This window comes from Neomonachus schauinslandi, chromosome 4, assembly GCF_002201575.2.
Source record: "Neomonachus schauinslandi chromosome 4, ASM220157v2, whole genome shotgun sequence".
Taxonomy (NCBI): Eukaryota; Metazoa; Chordata; class Mammalia; order Carnivora; family Phocidae; genus Neomonachus; species Neomonachus schauinslandi.
In genome coordinates this window covers 168,377,837-168,396,106 of record NC_058406.1, presented here as the reverse complement: position 1 = coordinate 168,396,106, position 18,270 = coordinate 168,377,837, and the positions used below count along the sequence as shown (strand labels likewise).

Sequence of the window (18,270 nt, the reverse complement as noted above, 5' to 3'; positions counted from 1 at the left end):
TACTAAAGGCAGGAATTAAGAAAAATTCATTTTTCAACGGCTTTTAAGCACTTGAATGCTTTAGAACCTTCTTCAAAATGCTAGTTAATGGGTATTATTCCTCTGGATGTTGCTTTAATTTGAAGCTTGGTGAAATCCAGATCCTTTCATAAACAGTTCCATATTCCTTTTGGTAAGAGAACAATCTAAAATCTGTAACAACTACTCTATTGACTCCTATGGGGGTATTTTAGCATGTTGCTGTTTTGGCCAGAGAAGCATTTCAACAACTTTCTGTGAACTAAGATTAAAAAAAAAAAACAATGGCTGAGAACTACAAATAGAAATCAAGTAAGGCAATTCTACTTTGTAAGGAAATTCCATTTCTGAATTTTTTTCTACACTGAAGTAAATTTTTTTTTTTTTTTTTTTTTTTTTTAAGATGATCTACCCGGTTCTTCCACATTCAAACAGTCTATGAATCTCAAATCAAGATGTGTATGTATGGAGAAAAAATTTGTGCGTCCAAAAGCATCCATGTGTATGGAAGTCTTGTCATTGCATTGCTTTGTGTTGTCGTGGCTTTGATCATCCTTAGGCCACTGAAGGGCCAGGATGTCCACCTGCTCAGCACTCTAACTCCTCCATGACTTCCATGACGATCGTCCGAGGGCCCGTCAGAATCAGATTGCTCACAGTCCGGTAGTCGACATGCAGCACATTGAGCCCATTTACAGAGACGACAAACTGACAGACCTAAAGGAAAGACAAAGTATCTATTACAGCTCCTGCTTTTCCATAGACCTCTAACGAAGTCATTGTATATCTCTAACATCTAACATCTCTTCAAATACCCAACTGCACCCAGCTGAAGACAACAATTTCCAAGAATCTACACTTTTTCTGGAAGGCAATATAATAGAAAAAGCATTTGGCTTGGTGTTTCACAAAATTAGGATTAAATCCTAGTTTAGCAACTTACTAGCTGGAGCTAGGTATTTAAATTTCTGAGCTTCACTTCCCTCAACTCTAAACTAGGGATGATTAATAATAATAAAATAATAATAATAACAACAACAATACCTACCTTATAAGATGTTGTAAGAATTAAATGAAGTGAAGTACATCAAGCTTCTTCTACTGAACCAATGGAGTACTCAATATATTTTTACAGTCAGTGTTTATGGCTGTTACTCATTTGGTCTCAATATTGAGGGAGACTCTATGGCCCACTGTTCCCAAGACAGCCCTCTTTGCCATCTACTGTTTCTGAATGATTATTTATAGTGCTTCCTTTCACTTGCCAAAGTGTCCCCATTGAGATGCTAAATTCCACACATTTCCCTATTTCTCATTCTTATGAAAGTGGATCAGGCCAACAAAGGTTAGCTTTTACACTAAGTATTAGTTAACCCGTGGTAGGAGAGAGAATTACAATTTAAAAAAAAAAAAGGAAGGACCATTCAACAATTAGAGACCATAGTGAGCTGGATAGTGACCCACAGCTACTGCCTCAAAGGAAGGTACTGCACTTGAGGTTAGTGGTGACATCAGATGCTGGGTACTTTTTTATTTAGCTGATACAAATTAACAGTTGGTATATCTGCTGTGTGTCTGAAGAGGCAGACAATTGGACAGACGAGTGATTTATGTCCCTCAAATAGAAAAATGGAAAGACACACAGATCTCCAGCTGTCAGTGATAAGTACATCTAATTAGCAAAACAGAATCCCACAGAATATAAGTCTGTATGGTGCCTGGCACATGGTAGATACAATATCCCTAATCCCCAACAATGTCTGTGTCCTCATCCCTGGAACCTCTGAATATTTAGTTTACATGGCAATGGGGAGTTAGGGTTACAGATGGAATGGTTGCTAATCAGCTGATTTTAACATTAGGAGATTATCCTGAGTCATCTAGGTGGGCCCAACCTCAAGGGTCCTTACGAGAGGGAGACTCGAAAGCCGAAGGCAGAACTAGATGTCACAACAGAAGCAAGAAACTGGAGAGAAAAGAGAAAGGGGCCAGAAACCAAGGAATGCAAGTGGCCTCTATTAGCTGGAAAAGGCAAGGCAGTGGATTCTCCCCTCTGAAAGCCCAGAGGGAATGTGGACCTGCTGACACCTTTAGACTTCTGACTCTAGAACTAAGGCAATACATTTTCTTTGTTTGAAGCTGCCAAGTTTGTGTCAATTTGTTATAGCAGCAATAGGAAACCAGTGCAGTAACTCAATAAATATTCACTGTTGAACGAATTGAATGTATAAATGCATTAAGCAAAAAAAAGGAAAACTTTGATGGAGTCTGAAGGCTTTCTTGCTTCTTATAAATTATCCCCTCACTGAATAAGAAAATAAGAAAATAAAAAGGAGGAAAGAAAAGAAAACAAAAGGGAAGAAGGAAGAGAAGACTGAGAGAGGGAAAGGAAAGGAGAGTGTCTGGTTGAGATTGATTTAATGTCTCCCATATCTGTTGTTATCATCATATTTCTTTATAATGCCTCGGTAATTAATATGCACACCTGATTATTAATTAATTCAGTGCTGATGACTCAAAGAGTGGGAAAATATGAAAACATTTTGAAAATCACCATTTCCTTTTCTTATTTTCTGAGTGGGTAACAACTATATCAAATCAAACACTGTACTGATATAATATAAATAATATGAATTATAAGTATTTAAAACATAAAATATATTTTAAATATAAAAATAAAATATATAAACACAATAAAATGCTGTATTATTAAGTGTAAAAATACCTATAACCTATTCCTCAAACCAAAACTGGAAAGTATTAGAAGGGCAGCTATAGATGGAAAAGATTTGGGATTTGGAAAAGATGTGGGATTTGGAATTCAATAAGGATTTAAGTCTTTGGCTCCCTTGTGTGATGACCTTAATCAAGTCATGTCTTCTCTACCATGTCTCAATTTATAAAACAGGGTTAGGTAAAAATGCTCATCTGCATGGGCTCAAATTAGATAATGAATTTAAAACCTCTTTGCTCATGTCAAGCACTACACCGCTGGTTTCTATGAACTTCTTTCCCTTTAAAAATACCTACTTCCTCTGTGGTGACACGCAAAACAAAATGGGCAGTGGACAATGGTAAGCAAAGTGGTTATTTACATAATGAACACTTGCTGTTGTCATGAACCTCAGTATTTTCCACTCCCAACCTATGGCATCTTTGTATATAAAGAGACCACACCATCACTGTTTCTCCTTTCCCATTTCCATAAATCTGTCCTCATGGATTCAGGGCACATCTTGTACAGAATCAGCAGTTCTCAACCATGACAGAAGTCAGAGTCATAATCAAAGTCATACTAGCAGGTTACAATCCATCCTGAAGAAGGCCACAGGTAATTTGCAGGGCAATTGAACACTAATTTAAAGGAAACATTCATGGTGCTTTGTTTTTTCTGCTCCAGCATACTCATGAGCCAAAGAATAAGAGAAATTCCACTCCCTCCTGATCCAGAGTGCTGTCTTTAGACCCGGGTCTTTCTTTCCTCCAAAGGGCCGAATAGCCTTTTTGTGTGGCAAGATGAGAAGGCAGTGATTCACATTCCAGCTAACCCTTCATGAGCTCCTGAAGGTGAGATGTGTCTTTGCATCACCAGGGATTACCTTTAGCATTTAGTCTCAACCAGAATTGTATTGTCTCTCTCACATATGGTTTGTTTATTTTCATTGACCAACACTTAAAAAGTAGGAAATTTCAACATAAAAAGTCCAGGATCTGGCCTCTCTGGAACAATCTAAAGCTCTAATAACACCAGGTCAGAATGGCCACTTGCCAATGGCTGAGTAGGGGCTACCCCTAGTAGATGTCCTCTCATTTGCCATGGTTCACACCAGTTCCTGTTTCTCTGCCACCTAGCAGACAGACATTGGAGTCTATAACCTCTAATCTGGGGCCACCAGGGGAAAAGAGCTGAAGGGAGGGAGACGTGGTACTTCAAGAACTAAAGGATGCCAAATGTCCATCAGCTGATGAAAAGAGAAATAACATTTGATATATCCATATCATGGAATATCATTCAGCAATAAAATGGAACCAACTACATGCTACAACATGGATGAACCTTGAAAACATTATGCTAAGTGAAAGAAGTCAGTCACAACAGACCATATATTGTATAAGTCCTTTTATATTAAAAGTCCAGAAGGGACGAACCCACAGAGACAGAAAGTAGATTAGTGGTTTCCTAAGGCTGGGGCATGGGGAGGTACGATAGTGACTGCTAATAAGTATAGGATTCCTAGCCCAAACTGTAGCCAACTTGTAATCCTCAAAAATATTTGTTTTATTTTAAAAAAACATAGGGTTTCTTTCTTACACAGTATATGAATTATATCTCAACAAAGTTGTTATTAAAAAGAAGAACTGGAGGGAAAAGGGGGCTGATGTCAGCAGTGCATAGATCTCTGTAGACTGGAGAGGGTGGTTGCAGGATTGGTTCAAAGATGGGGTCTTATGGACCTCCTGATTGCAGGGATTCTTGGAGACTACATAACTGGAATGGTAAGGGCTGTGTGATTGGGAGGATGAGCATTCAGTGGCCTCTGCTCAGGACCTATGCCCCAGAGTTCAAGAGTGGAAAAGGGGCAGCCATCAGGGCCAGCTGGACAAGGACCATGGGCAGCACAGTGGTCAAAGTCCATGTTATTGGGCTGCCTAAACCCCAGGATGGGGGCTGGGGGACCTATAATCCCAAAGGGGAAGGGCATGGGCAATGGGGCATCAAAACAATATTATATTGGACTTGTCATCAACCTTTGGTGAGTGGTGACTTGAACTGCACTTAATTTTAGAGAAAGGTCATTTGGGGGGCGCCAGGGTGGCTCAGTCGGTTAGGCGTCCAATTCCTGATTTCGGCTCAGATCATGATCTCAGGATCGTGAGATTGAGCCCCACATCGGGCTTTGTGCTCAGCGGGGAGTCTGCTTGGGATTCTCTCTCTCTCCCTCTGCCCCTCCCACTCATACTCTCTCCCTCTCTAAAATAAATACATCTTTTAAAAAAAGAGAGCATCTCAAGCAGACTCCACACTGAGCACGGAACCCAACATGGGGCTCAATCCCAGGACCCTGAGATCATGACCTGAGCTGAAGCCAAGAGTCGGATCTTAACTGACTGAACCACCCAGGTGCCCCAATAAATAAATCTTTAAAAAAATTTTTTTCTTTTATGGTAGCTGGTTTCTATCACTGGCTACCCATGATCACCAGTATAATGCTTATGAACAAACTGAGTCTCAGAGAGGTTAAGTTCTTTGCTCAAGGTCACACAACTAAGTGTCACATCTGGAATTTGAACTCCATATGACTCCACAGCCCCACATAAATACGCATTTGTGAAGTACAATGTATATATGCAAGTTTGAGGAATGCAGAGAATAGTAGAAGACACATGTCTCTTCTCTTTGCTTTAACTATTAATTAAACAGTCTAAGTCCACTCAGATATCTTGTGATGTTGATGTTTAGGAACTTCCAACTTCATAAGAAGGTTTTTACTCAGTTAATATTGGATTGCTTTTTGTGCCATTTAAAGTCCTGAACAATATATTAACTTAGGTATTTATTTCGATTTTTTTTTCTTGAATGATGAGGAAAAAAAGCTTTCCAAACATTTATCATGCTTATATTCAAGGTAGTATTTTTGGAGTCAGGCTGTTAGTAAAAACGTCATCTCTCCCTAAGTGGTCCTCACAACTGTTGTGGTTCCTGCAGTTCCAATGTCCTGTTACTAAAAATGTGCAAAATGATCTGGAAAACGCAGGTAGAAATGTGTAACGTATTCAGTTACAATGGACTTGGACTTAGCATCTATGGTACACTATGTTCTGCAAATAAACACACATTACCAGTAACCACAGGAAGCACACAGCCTGGGAGATATTTTTTTTCTCTTCTATATTAAAAAGGAGACACATACAAATATACAGAACATGTTGACAACCTCTGAATAGATCTACCTTAGGTACATATTACCTTCTACCCGCAGGTGGAAATGAGAATTTAAGTGAGGGTGTGATGCTTTTCTTCTGCTTATAAATACCTCTATCATATCTGTTTTCAAAGATTTTATTGCAATTCTCTCATTTCCTGTTTCGCAGAGAAGAGATCAATCATGAGTTCATGTAGCTGCTCTAAGCTCATTTCCTCCAAGAACGCTAGTACCTTGACTTTATAAAAAGGGATATGGAGGACGTCATCCTTAATGAGAAGGAAGAACAACACTTCATAAGTCACAGGTAAGTGATTTCTGAGCAAGAAGGTAATGGAGAAAAGTCCTAAAAACCATTGTAGGTCTGGTAAGAGTTAATGGGAAGACAGGGGTAGGACTCAGCACATTTCAGGGTGTGATCAGGTTGGGATGAATACCTAGGCTGAAGTCCAGCTTTCCTCCTGATAAGGAGCCAAACCAACTAAATAATCTTACCTCTAATTCCTCTCTTGTGCCAGTCCTGGCAGACGCTAGATAACCCTACAGATGGATTGAGTGCCCATGGGATTGCGCAATTGCACATTCGTCCTTGTATGGCTAGGATTCCATCACAATCATTCAATTGTTATCCAAAGCGGGAGTGAGGTTGGAAAGAAACACTACACCTATGATTACATAAGTGTCTTCTTACTGCCATGGGAATGTGTATTCACCAAGACACTCGCATCCCCGAAATGACTGCACTCATGTAAAGCCACTCTGGCTTTTCTCTCTTTTGTTCTTTGTGTTCTTGAAGGAGAAAGGATTCAAGGGTAAGCCTGCTTCAGGCTTTCCCTCAAAATAACAAAACAGCAAGACAGACCAAGAGATAAAGTTTCAATACTATGATTATAATATGATTAACTGATATGAATTTCTTTTTTTAAATTTTTTTTAAAGATTTTATTTATTTGACAGAGAGAGACACCGCGAGAGAGGGAATACAATCATGGGGAGTGGGAGTGGGAGAAGCAGGCTTCCCAGCAAGCAGGGAGCCCGATGCGGGGCTTGATCCCAGGACCCTGGGATCATGACCTGAGCCGAAGGCAGATGCTTGATGACTGAGCCACCCAGGCATCCCTAATTGATATAAATTTCAAAAGTAGGCAACTAACCTGTGATCTTAGAATTCTTGGGTAGTAGTTTCACTAGTAGCTCATTTTGTAATAAACTGCGATGTGCCTAAATAATTTTTACATTTTCTATATAGTGCAATAAAATTGTTTTAATTCTTACCTTTATAATTTACCAGTAATGGGACTTTGGGCAAGTTACAAATTCCCTGAGTTATGCTTTACTCATCTGCAAAATGGAGGTCATATTCATTATGAGGATCAAATCTGATTAAGTACTAACCCCAGTGTTTAATATCAGTGAAACATTAAATAAATATTGGTTTTTCTCTTCTATTCCTCTTCCCACACAATCTCTCCCTGCAAAGAGCCCCATGAATGCAGACTGTTGAAAGGAAGACAAACCAACCATTGCATGGTGCATACCCAGGAAAGCTACTTTGGGTTCTGGTTTGGGAGATGGAAATTGATACTGAGTTGGTATTATTTATTGAGATCAAATATGAAAAATAAAATAAAAATCAATCCAGGGTGATAAGAGGGCTTTTCCTAAGCTAAGAGAATCTCACAAGGATAGAGAATCCAGAAACCACTGTAAACAATCAGCATAATTTTAAAGTAAATTGAGTATGGAATTCCTTAAGGAATCACTGGTCTTGTCTGTAGAATACTCACTTTAACAAAGTTGCTGCAGAACTAAAGTAAGCTGAGTCAAGATGTGCTAGTTACTTCTATAGAATGAATTTCTTACATCTATAGAATGCTTTATGTTTACAAAAGCATTCACATTCAGCAAGGATGACACTTAGGAGTTTCAGACACTGCTGTATAGTAAGTAAGTTGTGTGTCTGTATTTAGTGCATAATAGCCTTGACAGCAGAACATTGTTCTTGGGGGAAAAAAAAAAGAAAAGATTTGCAGCTGTATGTTTAGTCCCATAAATCTCTCCACCAAATATGCAACTGGCTGGAGAGTGAGTGGTGTGGGAGGAGGCAGAGATCCAGTTCTTGGACAAACACAGGATTCTCTCTCCAGAGAATTAGCTTTCCTCTAAGCTTTATGCACTTTCAGCATGCTATATGGATGGCTCTGTGATGGCCCCAAAGAACAGACTGTGCAGTCAGCCTTGAAGGAAAGTCAAGGATACGTTAAGAGTGACTTTTCCAATAAAACAACAACAAAAAGCAACACTAAAGAATTTTTGTTTCAAATTGAAAAATTCCAAGTGCCTGCTGGTTTCAAACAGAATCTGCCCCCTTCCAGCCCAAATCGACCGAAGGTCTGCTTCAGATCCAGTTTGCTCAGTTTGAAGGGGAGGGGTCAGTCAAGGGGGACTGTGATGTATTTCAAGGAGGGGGAGATATGGGATCCACTGAACTTAGATTCCCAAAGTTAGGATGAAAATTTGCCTTCCAGGGGGTTCCCTCTGGAGATGGGGATGAGGATAGATGGAGGATTTGTGGCCTGCCCTGGTGGTTCATATCTCTTTCCCACATGTTGCTCTTGATTGCACTGGGACCACTTCCAAGATCTGCTTGTGCTAAGGACAGACAGCACACTCTTGACCTGGTAGTTCCCCAAGGTTATAAGAAGTGTTCAGGCACTGAAGAGAAGCAACATATACACATTAGAACCACAAGATTCCGTGGACTTCCTTTACTACTGAAGGAAAGGAATCTGTCATCTGGGAGCCTTTGTACCGTAGGGGATATGCAAATTATCACTCCTGCCTGCCGCCCTTACAAAATTGGCTTACACTGTGGATACAGAAAGTTCCTTAGAATTCCATGGAATTGCAAACTGGGGCTTCCAGAAGCAGGAGACACACACTCTCAATGCATGTTTTTAACTCCCACAGGAGCTCACGGCTAAAAGAAAAGAGGCTCCATTAGTCAGATTTCTTCCCTGACCCCAAATTCTTTCCTCCACAGAAACCTTTTACCCAATTAGCTGTTTGCCCTTAGAATGCTTTTTATTGTTAGGCACTTAACACCCAGAAATTATGTTTTTTTTCTGGATTATGCTAAAAAGCAAAATGAATATACTAAAAAATTTAAAAGATTACTAAACAAGATGCAGTACACATTAAGGTTATTTGTCAGGTAAATAATTACATTATAACTTTGTTTCCACAAATGCAGTGTATTTTTCATATATTATTTCACTCATAAGGGGTGACCTCTAGTGTGTTGGTGATATTATCTAACTTTTAAGAGCGAACTAAAGTCTCATTCTTTTTATTCTACCCCCAAGGTGGTGCTAAGAACAAAATGGTGTGTGTGTGTGTGTGTGTGTGTGTGTATTTGCAGAGATAGCCCAGGTTACCAGGTAGTTGGTAGTATTTTGGTGAGAAAAGTAAAAGGGTTATAAATAGGTCTAAGATGGAGCACGCTCTTTTTGAGTGTGTTATCTGGACTAAGTAACCTTAGACATTCTTTGTCACGGCCGATGGGAGCTGAGTACCCCCAGGGGAGGAAACTATGCCTCTGGTTTCTGCTCCAGAAACTCTTCCTTATTTTACCAGTCCCTGGGGCTATATTTGGGACCAAGCAATCTGTGCGGCAAGGACGGGGCTGCCAATCCTCCTCCTCAGGACCATCTCAGTTTAGGAGCTTGTGCTGAAGGATCTAGGGAGGTTCCATGTTGACTTGGATAAAGATTGGGAGTAAACCCCACCCCACTCCCACCTCCCACGGTCTAGCAATAAACAGTAAACGTGGCCTGTGTGTTATATTCTGGATCATAACATCTTTAGGAGCCTTGCACACCAGTCCCAGAGAACTGTATGGATTTGAAGATTGGGGTTCTGTCCAATATCTCCATTCCTAGGGAAACACCTAATCCCTGGCAGAGTTGGTAACAGACTTTGCCAAGATTAGCCAGGTGGAGAAACTGAGGACCAGAAAAGCAAAATAATTACAACACATTAGAAGGGTACCATGACATAATGGAAAGACCAAGGGTTCTGGAATCAGACAGACCTGGGCTAGTTTGGCTTTTGCCTCTGCCATTTACTTGCACAACCAGAGGCTATGACTCAAACTCTGTCAGTCTCAACTATAAAATAGAGCTAATATCCAGGTTATAGGGCTGTGACAAAGATTAGAGAGATGATACATATTGAGCAACTGTCACTGTGCTCAGCATGACACCCAACAAAAATGGGTTCCTTCTTCCTCTTATCCCTAAAGAACATACCAGACATTACATTTTATTAAGTGGTCTACCCTCTTAGGCCAGCTCCCACACCTGTGCATGTTTACTTGAATGGTAACCCACTGGATTCTGAGCCTGGACTAAACACCTTTGCTAAGTCTTTATGCAAGATAGTGATTAATTTATAGGTGGTTAACCCTGGAAAATGGACTTCCCTTCTGGGCACTCAAAAATGATCCAGGAAAGTGTCCCAAACTGACTGTTTGGTCATATTGCTTCCATCTTTCATAAAGTACCTGAACTGAGTCATGTTGTGTACAAAACCAGAGTTTGCTAGAATGAGGTATTTGTTTTTTGTTTTTTAAGTCTGGAAAGAAAAGACCAAAGATGGGACTCAACTGATGAATCATCGAACACTACATCTGAAACTAATGATGTACTATATGTTGGCTAATTGAATTTAAATAAAAAACAAACCAAATAAAACACGGGATTCCTATTTTAAATACTTCATCTGTCTTGGGTCCCTACCCCAAGGAGCCAGAGGGAACAAAGAGATAGTTTTTGCTTACAGAGACAATGGAAGAAGAAGCACCCTCACTCTGGTTGTATATAATACAATTCCACATACAGTAGCAAGAACTGGGTACAATTCCTTGAGGTCATCCCCTTCATCCTCTCCCCTCCTTTACTGGATGGATCTCATATTCAATGTCCCCAACTCTTCCTCATACTTGTAGTGAGGATATTTTGTGGGCTTCATATTAGGAAGAGCATGAATATAATAAATAAGAGGTGGAGCTCTGTGTTGTTAACTTGGCCAAGCGAGAACTACATTTCCCAGATTCCCTTTCCAGTGTACTTCCAGGTTTAAGTGGCCACAGGGAGAAATTTGCATAATATCTGGGAAGCAGAAGTAAGGCAGCAAACATCACTCATGGCTGCCATGGTTAAATACAGCTAGAGGCTGACACAGAGGTGTTTGGAGGAGTTCTAGCCTGTCCGTTCTGTGCTGCTCCACATCCAGGTCTTCTCCCTGACTGATAGCCCTCTGACCAATTGTGGTGTCAAGACTCCCACCTGCTAATGAGGTCATCGCCTTCCAGAGATTTCTTCACCAGCTTCCCTTACAGTCCCATTCCAGAACCTTTAGAAGTGAAACTTCAGGTCACCCAATGAGAAATAGAGGTTTGGGAACCATAAACAACTGAGGTGTGTGTTAAGGAAATACATATGGAAAATGTATTTTTTTCCCAGCTATTTCTCTGTATAGATCCTACCTCTACAAGATCAGAAGCTCCTGACAAGAATGACTTCAGACTCTCCACAGAGTGTGAGACACCTAAGTTGTGTTCCACACATAGGCCTGTAGCCCAGGATACCAGTGTACACAGACATGGGGGCCCCTTGGTACTCTGCCCCCTCTGACCTAGCTAAGGTAGGAGACAGTCATGCCACTGCTGGGCCTACAAAGATATGGTGTGTGCTTGGTCCTGATTACTCTGGCTCTGTGAAGTGGAATTTGACCTCATCAACCCCAGCTGTGGGTACGTGCAGGTGGCTACCCTGCCTGGAACACAGTTCAGTTAGGGTACACCATGGTCCCACTGTGGTAACACAGCTGGTCACACGTAGCCATGACAAAGGCAGTTTTTTCCTTTGAGGTGCCGAGGGGCTCTGGGGGCCCTCCCTCTGCAGATCTCTGGCTTTCCCCAGCCCAGCAAGAGAGCCCCATTTAACACCTTGCTTCATGAACTTTTCATCAGTTAGCACAAACTTTGGCCAAATCTGGGTGGCTATTCAGGTCTAGGTATAAAGAGAGGGGGGGAAAAGGTAAACATTTTCTCCTCAGCAGAGGAATATCCATCCTGTAAAACTAAACCCAAAGTATATTTGAATTAAAAAGCAATTGACCTCCACTAGCATTAAACTTTCCTTGGGATGGTATGCAGCCTATTTTCCTTTTCTTCTAAAAAGCCTCTGCTGCTCAAAAAGAACAAGACACAGTGCAATTTTCCCAGGGTACAAGCTGTTAACTGGCATCCTCACCATCAAATGGGGCTGAAACCCCATCCTGAAATTCCATCCCAAAGTATCGGACGTGCAACAAGAGCTGTGTTTTACGCCGGCGGTTGGGGGAAGCTGGGTTTCTTGACCTACACACGGCCCCACTGTCATAATTCACAGCAGCCAAGAAGTCAGCATGAGGAATAACTGCTCGCTAACAGTGTTATTGAGGTTTACGGGCCACTTCCTGGCTTGTTTTGCTTTGGGCAAATTCTGATATCAAGTGGAGCCAATGCATTTCCAAATGTGCTTGTCACTGATACGCTGCAAGGCAATACCTCAATACCCCAAGTACACCCTCCAAATGCCTTCGCAGGGCATTTCAAAACAGACTATGGAACGCGGTCTTCCCTTTGAATTTCAGGCATGAAAATCAGGGCAGCCCCTTATCCAACCACATGATGGGATTATGCAGCATTATATCCATCTTTTGTGAAGTCTGGATGATAGTTCTCCCTTTTGGCTGCTACACATTTAAGTCATTTCCAAAAAGCGCCCATATCTGGGCCTCCCCCCAGACCAACTGTGTTCGTATCTTTGGATATGTTTGAGGAGTTTCCCAGGTGATTCTGATGTACAGTGAGGCTGGAGAAACACTGATCTGGGCATTAATTCAAGATCTTTGTGCTCTTGCTTACACTTGTTCTAAACAAGAGGATCATATGCAAGCCCAGTTCCCCAAAATGGAATTCATGGCACACAAAGAGCTGCAATTCACTTCTCACTTGGCCCTAAACAACTTGCTTGGGTCTTAATTTTCTTACATGTAAAATGGAGTTTATAATACGTACTCACTTCTATTTCAGGGAGTTGTGAGAATACAATGAGAAATGTGAGTCTCCAACACATGTGTTACAAAAGCAAGGCACTGTTATTATAATAATAATTATTAAAAATAGTTGACCACAATATAAACTCAAACAGCCCAAATCATATTAGTTACTAAAATGACCACGATGGTAGGGGTGGGGTGCAGGAGGGATGGGAATAGTCTAAATTGGGTGTCCATGGGCCAAGCATTGAAGTTGATCCATCACACACATTTATCAGCAGGATCAGATCCTAGTTCTGGTTTTCTCACTTAACCCTGGGTGAGTCACTTCACTTAGGTGGGCCTTATTTTCATTACCCATAATATGGGAAGGTTAGACTGGGAGATTCTTATCCTAGGGTCCATGAATAAGTTTTAGACAATCCATGAACAATATTAGACTGTGTGCAAATCTCTCTCTCTCTCTCTCTGTCTTTGTCTCTCTCTTTCTCTCTCTCATCTTTTCTTTTTTTTCTGGGAAGAGGGTCCATAGCTGTCAATGAACTCTCAAAGAGGCATGTGACCCTAAGATAATGTTAAGAATCAGCAGAATCTTTCTAGCTTTAAGTTTCTGATTATTGATAGAGAAAATAATACTACTGCTGTTGGAAATTCAACAGACATTTATACAATGTTGAATTTCAAACACATTTCATCTATAAAGAAACTCAATGAAAATCGTGGATAAGAGCCAAGAATAAAAGGTGAATCAACAAGCATTAATCACATAATCACAATGGCTTTCGTCCCCTCCCAGAAGTCAAACCAGTTTGACTTGAGGCACTGGCCTAGAGAGGTCCTGGGGACAGAGCATCGTTGGGTCTCTGCCCAGCCCAGAGGTTCTGCAGATCCTGCCCTCTGGTTCCACAGTGGGACTGGTGGAAGGAATATGGATTTGCGTGGGGGCTGGAAGACAGATGGGGCAGAAAATAAAGTCTTAGGGCAGAGAGAGACGACTCTAAAATATGGGACTCATCCAGAATAAGCACTTAAACCAGTGTCAGACAAAACACAGAAGAAGGAAAAACCAGATACGAAAGCCCTGAGTGGAACAAGGTGTCTAATGATGTTCGGTACAGACTTTGCTTAAGGCTCTCTACAATCACATCATCCGGATCCATACTTGCTATCATGAGACACCAGGGTGCATGCTTCTGGGCTTCCTGCCAACAGAACATATTCATTCAGAAGCCCTGTTCAAATGCTGGGTATCATACTAACATCTTAAAGATCAACAGATTTGGGCTGCTCAAATCCTTGGGATACAAAAGTTGAGAAAGAAGGCTGTATTTTTTCTAGTTCCCAAAACTCAGCCCTTTCACTTTTAAACATTTTAGTGATTTGGATTTCTTTTTTTTTTTTTTAAAGATTTTATTCATTTATTTAATTGACAGAGAGAGAGAGTGAGAGAGGGAACACAAGCAGGGTGAAGGGCAGAGGGAGAAGCAGGCTTCCTGCAGAGCAGGGAGCCCGATGCAGGGCTCGATCCCAGGACTCTGAGATCATGACCTGAGCTGAAGGCAGACGCTTAACTGACTGAGCCACCCAGGTGCCCCGTGATTTGGATTTCTTACTTTGCAAGAATGCCATCTCAGTATCATGGTACTGGAGGACAAAGCTCTACAATAAGAACCAATGCCGAGGGGTCCCAAATGCAATATTACGCTTCTGTCCCAGCATCATCTAAACCCCTGTGTTATTAAGGGTATTTCTGGCTTCAATCTTCTCTTGATATAACCAGTTTCACACACAAATAATAATGATTCCAAAGCATATGATCTAGATCCAGGCATATCTGAATTCACATGTAAGTCTTATCCTTAGGCAAAATTCTTAAACCCCCCAAACCTCATTTTTTTCCAGTTATAAAAAGGGAGACAATACTCTGTCCCAAGACAGAGGTGATCATAAATGAAAGAATAGAGATAATGCACCTAGCATGGTGCCTAGCATGCCTAACAAATACTGCTTTAATTTATCTTAGGACTGTTTTCACTTGTTCTCCACGAAATCTATTCAAAGGGTGGGACATGTGCCCCCAAATGGAAAGTATATCTTCTTATGCAAATATGTTCAGTGCTGTCTGCCTCTGAAATAATGTATTGTCTAGACATCACCTGACATGCTCAAATTCTTTTAAAAAATAAAAATTAGTGTCAACTTTGTGCCAGGCAAGATGCTAGGGATTTTCAGATGAATTATCTTGTTGCGGCTAGTCTGTAGTACATATTATATTTGTCCTTCTACCTAAGAATATAATGACGGGGCTTTGGGAATCAACTTCCAAGGATTTATTTAATATCTTAGAAATAGTAAGACTTGAATAAATGGAATCCAATTGACTGAGATCTCTAAAAAAAATTCTGAGCACCTGTTAAGGGTCACGTGGTGTGGCAAGTGCTAGAATGAAATCCCACTGGCTACCTGCCATTTTAACAAGCCTTTTTATTTTAGTAAAGCAGAGGCAGTGTCTAGATCAGAGTTTCCACCCTCCCTGGTCACAGAAATTAATTTGTTGACTTAACAAACATTTATTGGGAATGTAGTAGAAAAAGAATTAGATGCTATCCCTGCGTTCATAGAGCATGTGTCCTAGAGCAGGGTTAGAAGACAAATACATATCTGTGAAGAAAATAAGTAGGGAGGGAGGAAAGAGAAAAATGAGGAGCTCGGGCAGATACTGCAGGCTTCACTCACCCTACTTCAGCCCAACCTCTCTTTCTCTTGCCCTATAAAAGTTGGAGAATGAAATATTCAAATCCTCAGCACCCCCAGAAATGACCATGCAACACAATTCCAGTCAGTGAGATGTGGGTGTGAAAATGCTATGAAGACTTTCCATCCTCATTAAAGAGGAAGAGACATGTAAGGTGAGGTGTAAAAGATAAGGGGGGATCCCGTGACAAGCCATGAGAAGGGAATTCTAGGAGGAAGGAATGGCAAGCGCAAAAGGCCCATGGAGAGAAAGCAATCACTGGTTTGAGGAACTAAAAGGTGATGATGGAGGGGAGCAAGGAGGAGAGTGGCCAGGAGGTAAGAGTTGAAAGACCGGTGGGGGTCAGATCGTGTGGGACTGCGTAGGCCACAGTAAGACTTTTAGATTTCATGTTAAAAGCAACGTGGACACAATGAAGAATCTCAAGTGAGAGAGTGGCAGAACCAGATTTCCTTTGGTGGCTAAATGGGGAACAGATGATAAGGCTGCAAGGTCACATGTAAGACCAATTAGGGCCACAGTAGTCCTGGTGAGAGATGACAGGCGTTTGGAGTTGGGGAAATGAAGACAAACAGATGCATTCGAGATACATTTTGGAAGTGTCTTGAATTGGAAGAAGAAGAGAAAAACAAGCACGACTTCTAGGTTTCTGGCCCAAGCAACTGGTTGGATGGTAATGATATTTACTGAGGTGGAAGAGACTGGAGGAGGAGGAGGAATGTGAAAAACAAAGCATTCAATCAACTCAACATCCATAATTCCTGCTTCAGTGACACGACCCTCTGCCAAACGGATGTTTTCCTGTTTCATTCTCCATCATTTTGCTTTCTCTCACAGGCTCTCCCTTGAGAACCATAAGCTGTAACTATAATACCAACAACATTTCATTTAATCTGGCAGAAGAACAGTAGTGGGTGGAATTAAGAGACTCTGATGCTAACGGCAAACTGGCAGACTCAGCACATGACTTTATAGTGTTCATCATGGAATTCTGAAAATGAATGAAATGTGCAAACCTACAAAAATTTGTATCTGAGACTCCAAGTCTTGCAGCCGGTAATCTTCCTACCAGACACACACATCACAGTTTATAATTAAGTATTTGTGTGAATAATTAATATCTCCCTTATCACTAGACCCAAAGCTCCCTGAGGGCAGGGACCTCGCTGGCTTTGCTCACCACTGGATCCCCACAGGGCACCGTATGCAGTAGGTGATCAGTAAATATTTCTTGAAGGATGTTTGTACAGCTTTTTATGGTCAGTGACAGAAACTATGAGTTGTCTCCCAGTATCCACTGTCTTCTCCCTCTTTATTAATAGAACTTCTATTTTTTTCCTGGACACATGGCAACTGTATTAGTTTTTTAGGGCTACCATAACAAATACCAAGAACAGGATGGCTTCAAACAACAGAAATTCATTGTCTCTGGAGTCTAGAAGTATGGAGTTCTGGAGTCTAGAAGTATGAAATTAAGGTATCAGCAAAGCCACGTTCTCTCTGATGGCTCCAGAGGAAATCCTTCCTTGCATCTTCTAGCTTCTGGTGGTTGCTGGCAATCATTGGCATTCACTGGCTTATAGATGCATTCTCCAGGCACATGGACATTTTCTCCAAGTGTGTCTTCAGTCTGTCTTTCTTCTGTGCATATTAGTCCCTATTTCCAAATTTCTCCTTTTTATAAGGACACCAGTTGTGGACTAGGGCCCAACCTAATGACTTCATCTTAACTTGATTACCTCTGTCAAGACTCTGTTTCCTTAAGGTCACCTTCTCAAGTACTGAGGATTAGGATTTCAATGTATCTTTTTTTGGGGGGGACACAATTCAACCCATAATAGTCACTCAGAATAAACAACATTTCCTAGATTTCCTTGTATCTAAGTGTGGCCATGTGTGGTTAAACTCTGACCAGTGGGATATAAACAGAAGTAATGTATGCAACTTCCAGGAAGGATCTTTAAAGTAGTAATAGTACCCTTCTCCCTCCCTTCTTCCTTTATGGATGGCTGGAATGCAAACCTCATTGTTCAAGTTCCAGCAGCCATCCTAGACTTTCAAGTGACCTTGGCAATGGAAACTGAGCAAAGTGAAAATACAAAATAGGGATCAGAGACCACAGAGACACATCTCAGCCTTGGATTAACTTCTTTCCAGCTTGTACATGGCAAAGAAATACTAGTCTTAACCACTGTTTGGAAGGATTTTATATCACTCATAAAATAATGACACCTAATAGTCACTGATCTACAGCCCCAAACTGGGGAATCCTCTGTAAGTCACACACCAGTGGAGACAGTAAAGACAGTATGATATTTATCTTTACTCTTCCGGATACTTGGATTGGGCATGGATAAATTTAGGACATGGCTCTGGAAAGAGAGGTCCAGCCTTGGCTGGGTAGTTTTAAATTTTTTCCAGGTATAGGTGAGTCTTGGGCGGGGGGAGGGGTCGCTGACTTTATAC

General features: G+C 41.1%; 1 protein-coding gene across 2 annotated transcripts in view; it reads right to left on the bottom strand.

The window, feature by feature from the left end:
- Positions 1–606: 606 nt before the first annotated feature.
- Positions 607–18,270, bottom strand: part of DEPTOR (DEP domain containing MTOR interacting protein) — a 122,271-nt gene continuing 104,607 nt past the window's right edge. For both annotated transcript variants that reach the window (XM_021688441.1, XM_021688442.1), the window contains one exon: positions 607–735. In XM_021688441.1, the coding sequence (XP_021544116.1) occupies positions 607–735 (129 nt within the window). The remainder of the gene's footprint in view (positions 736–18,270) is intronic.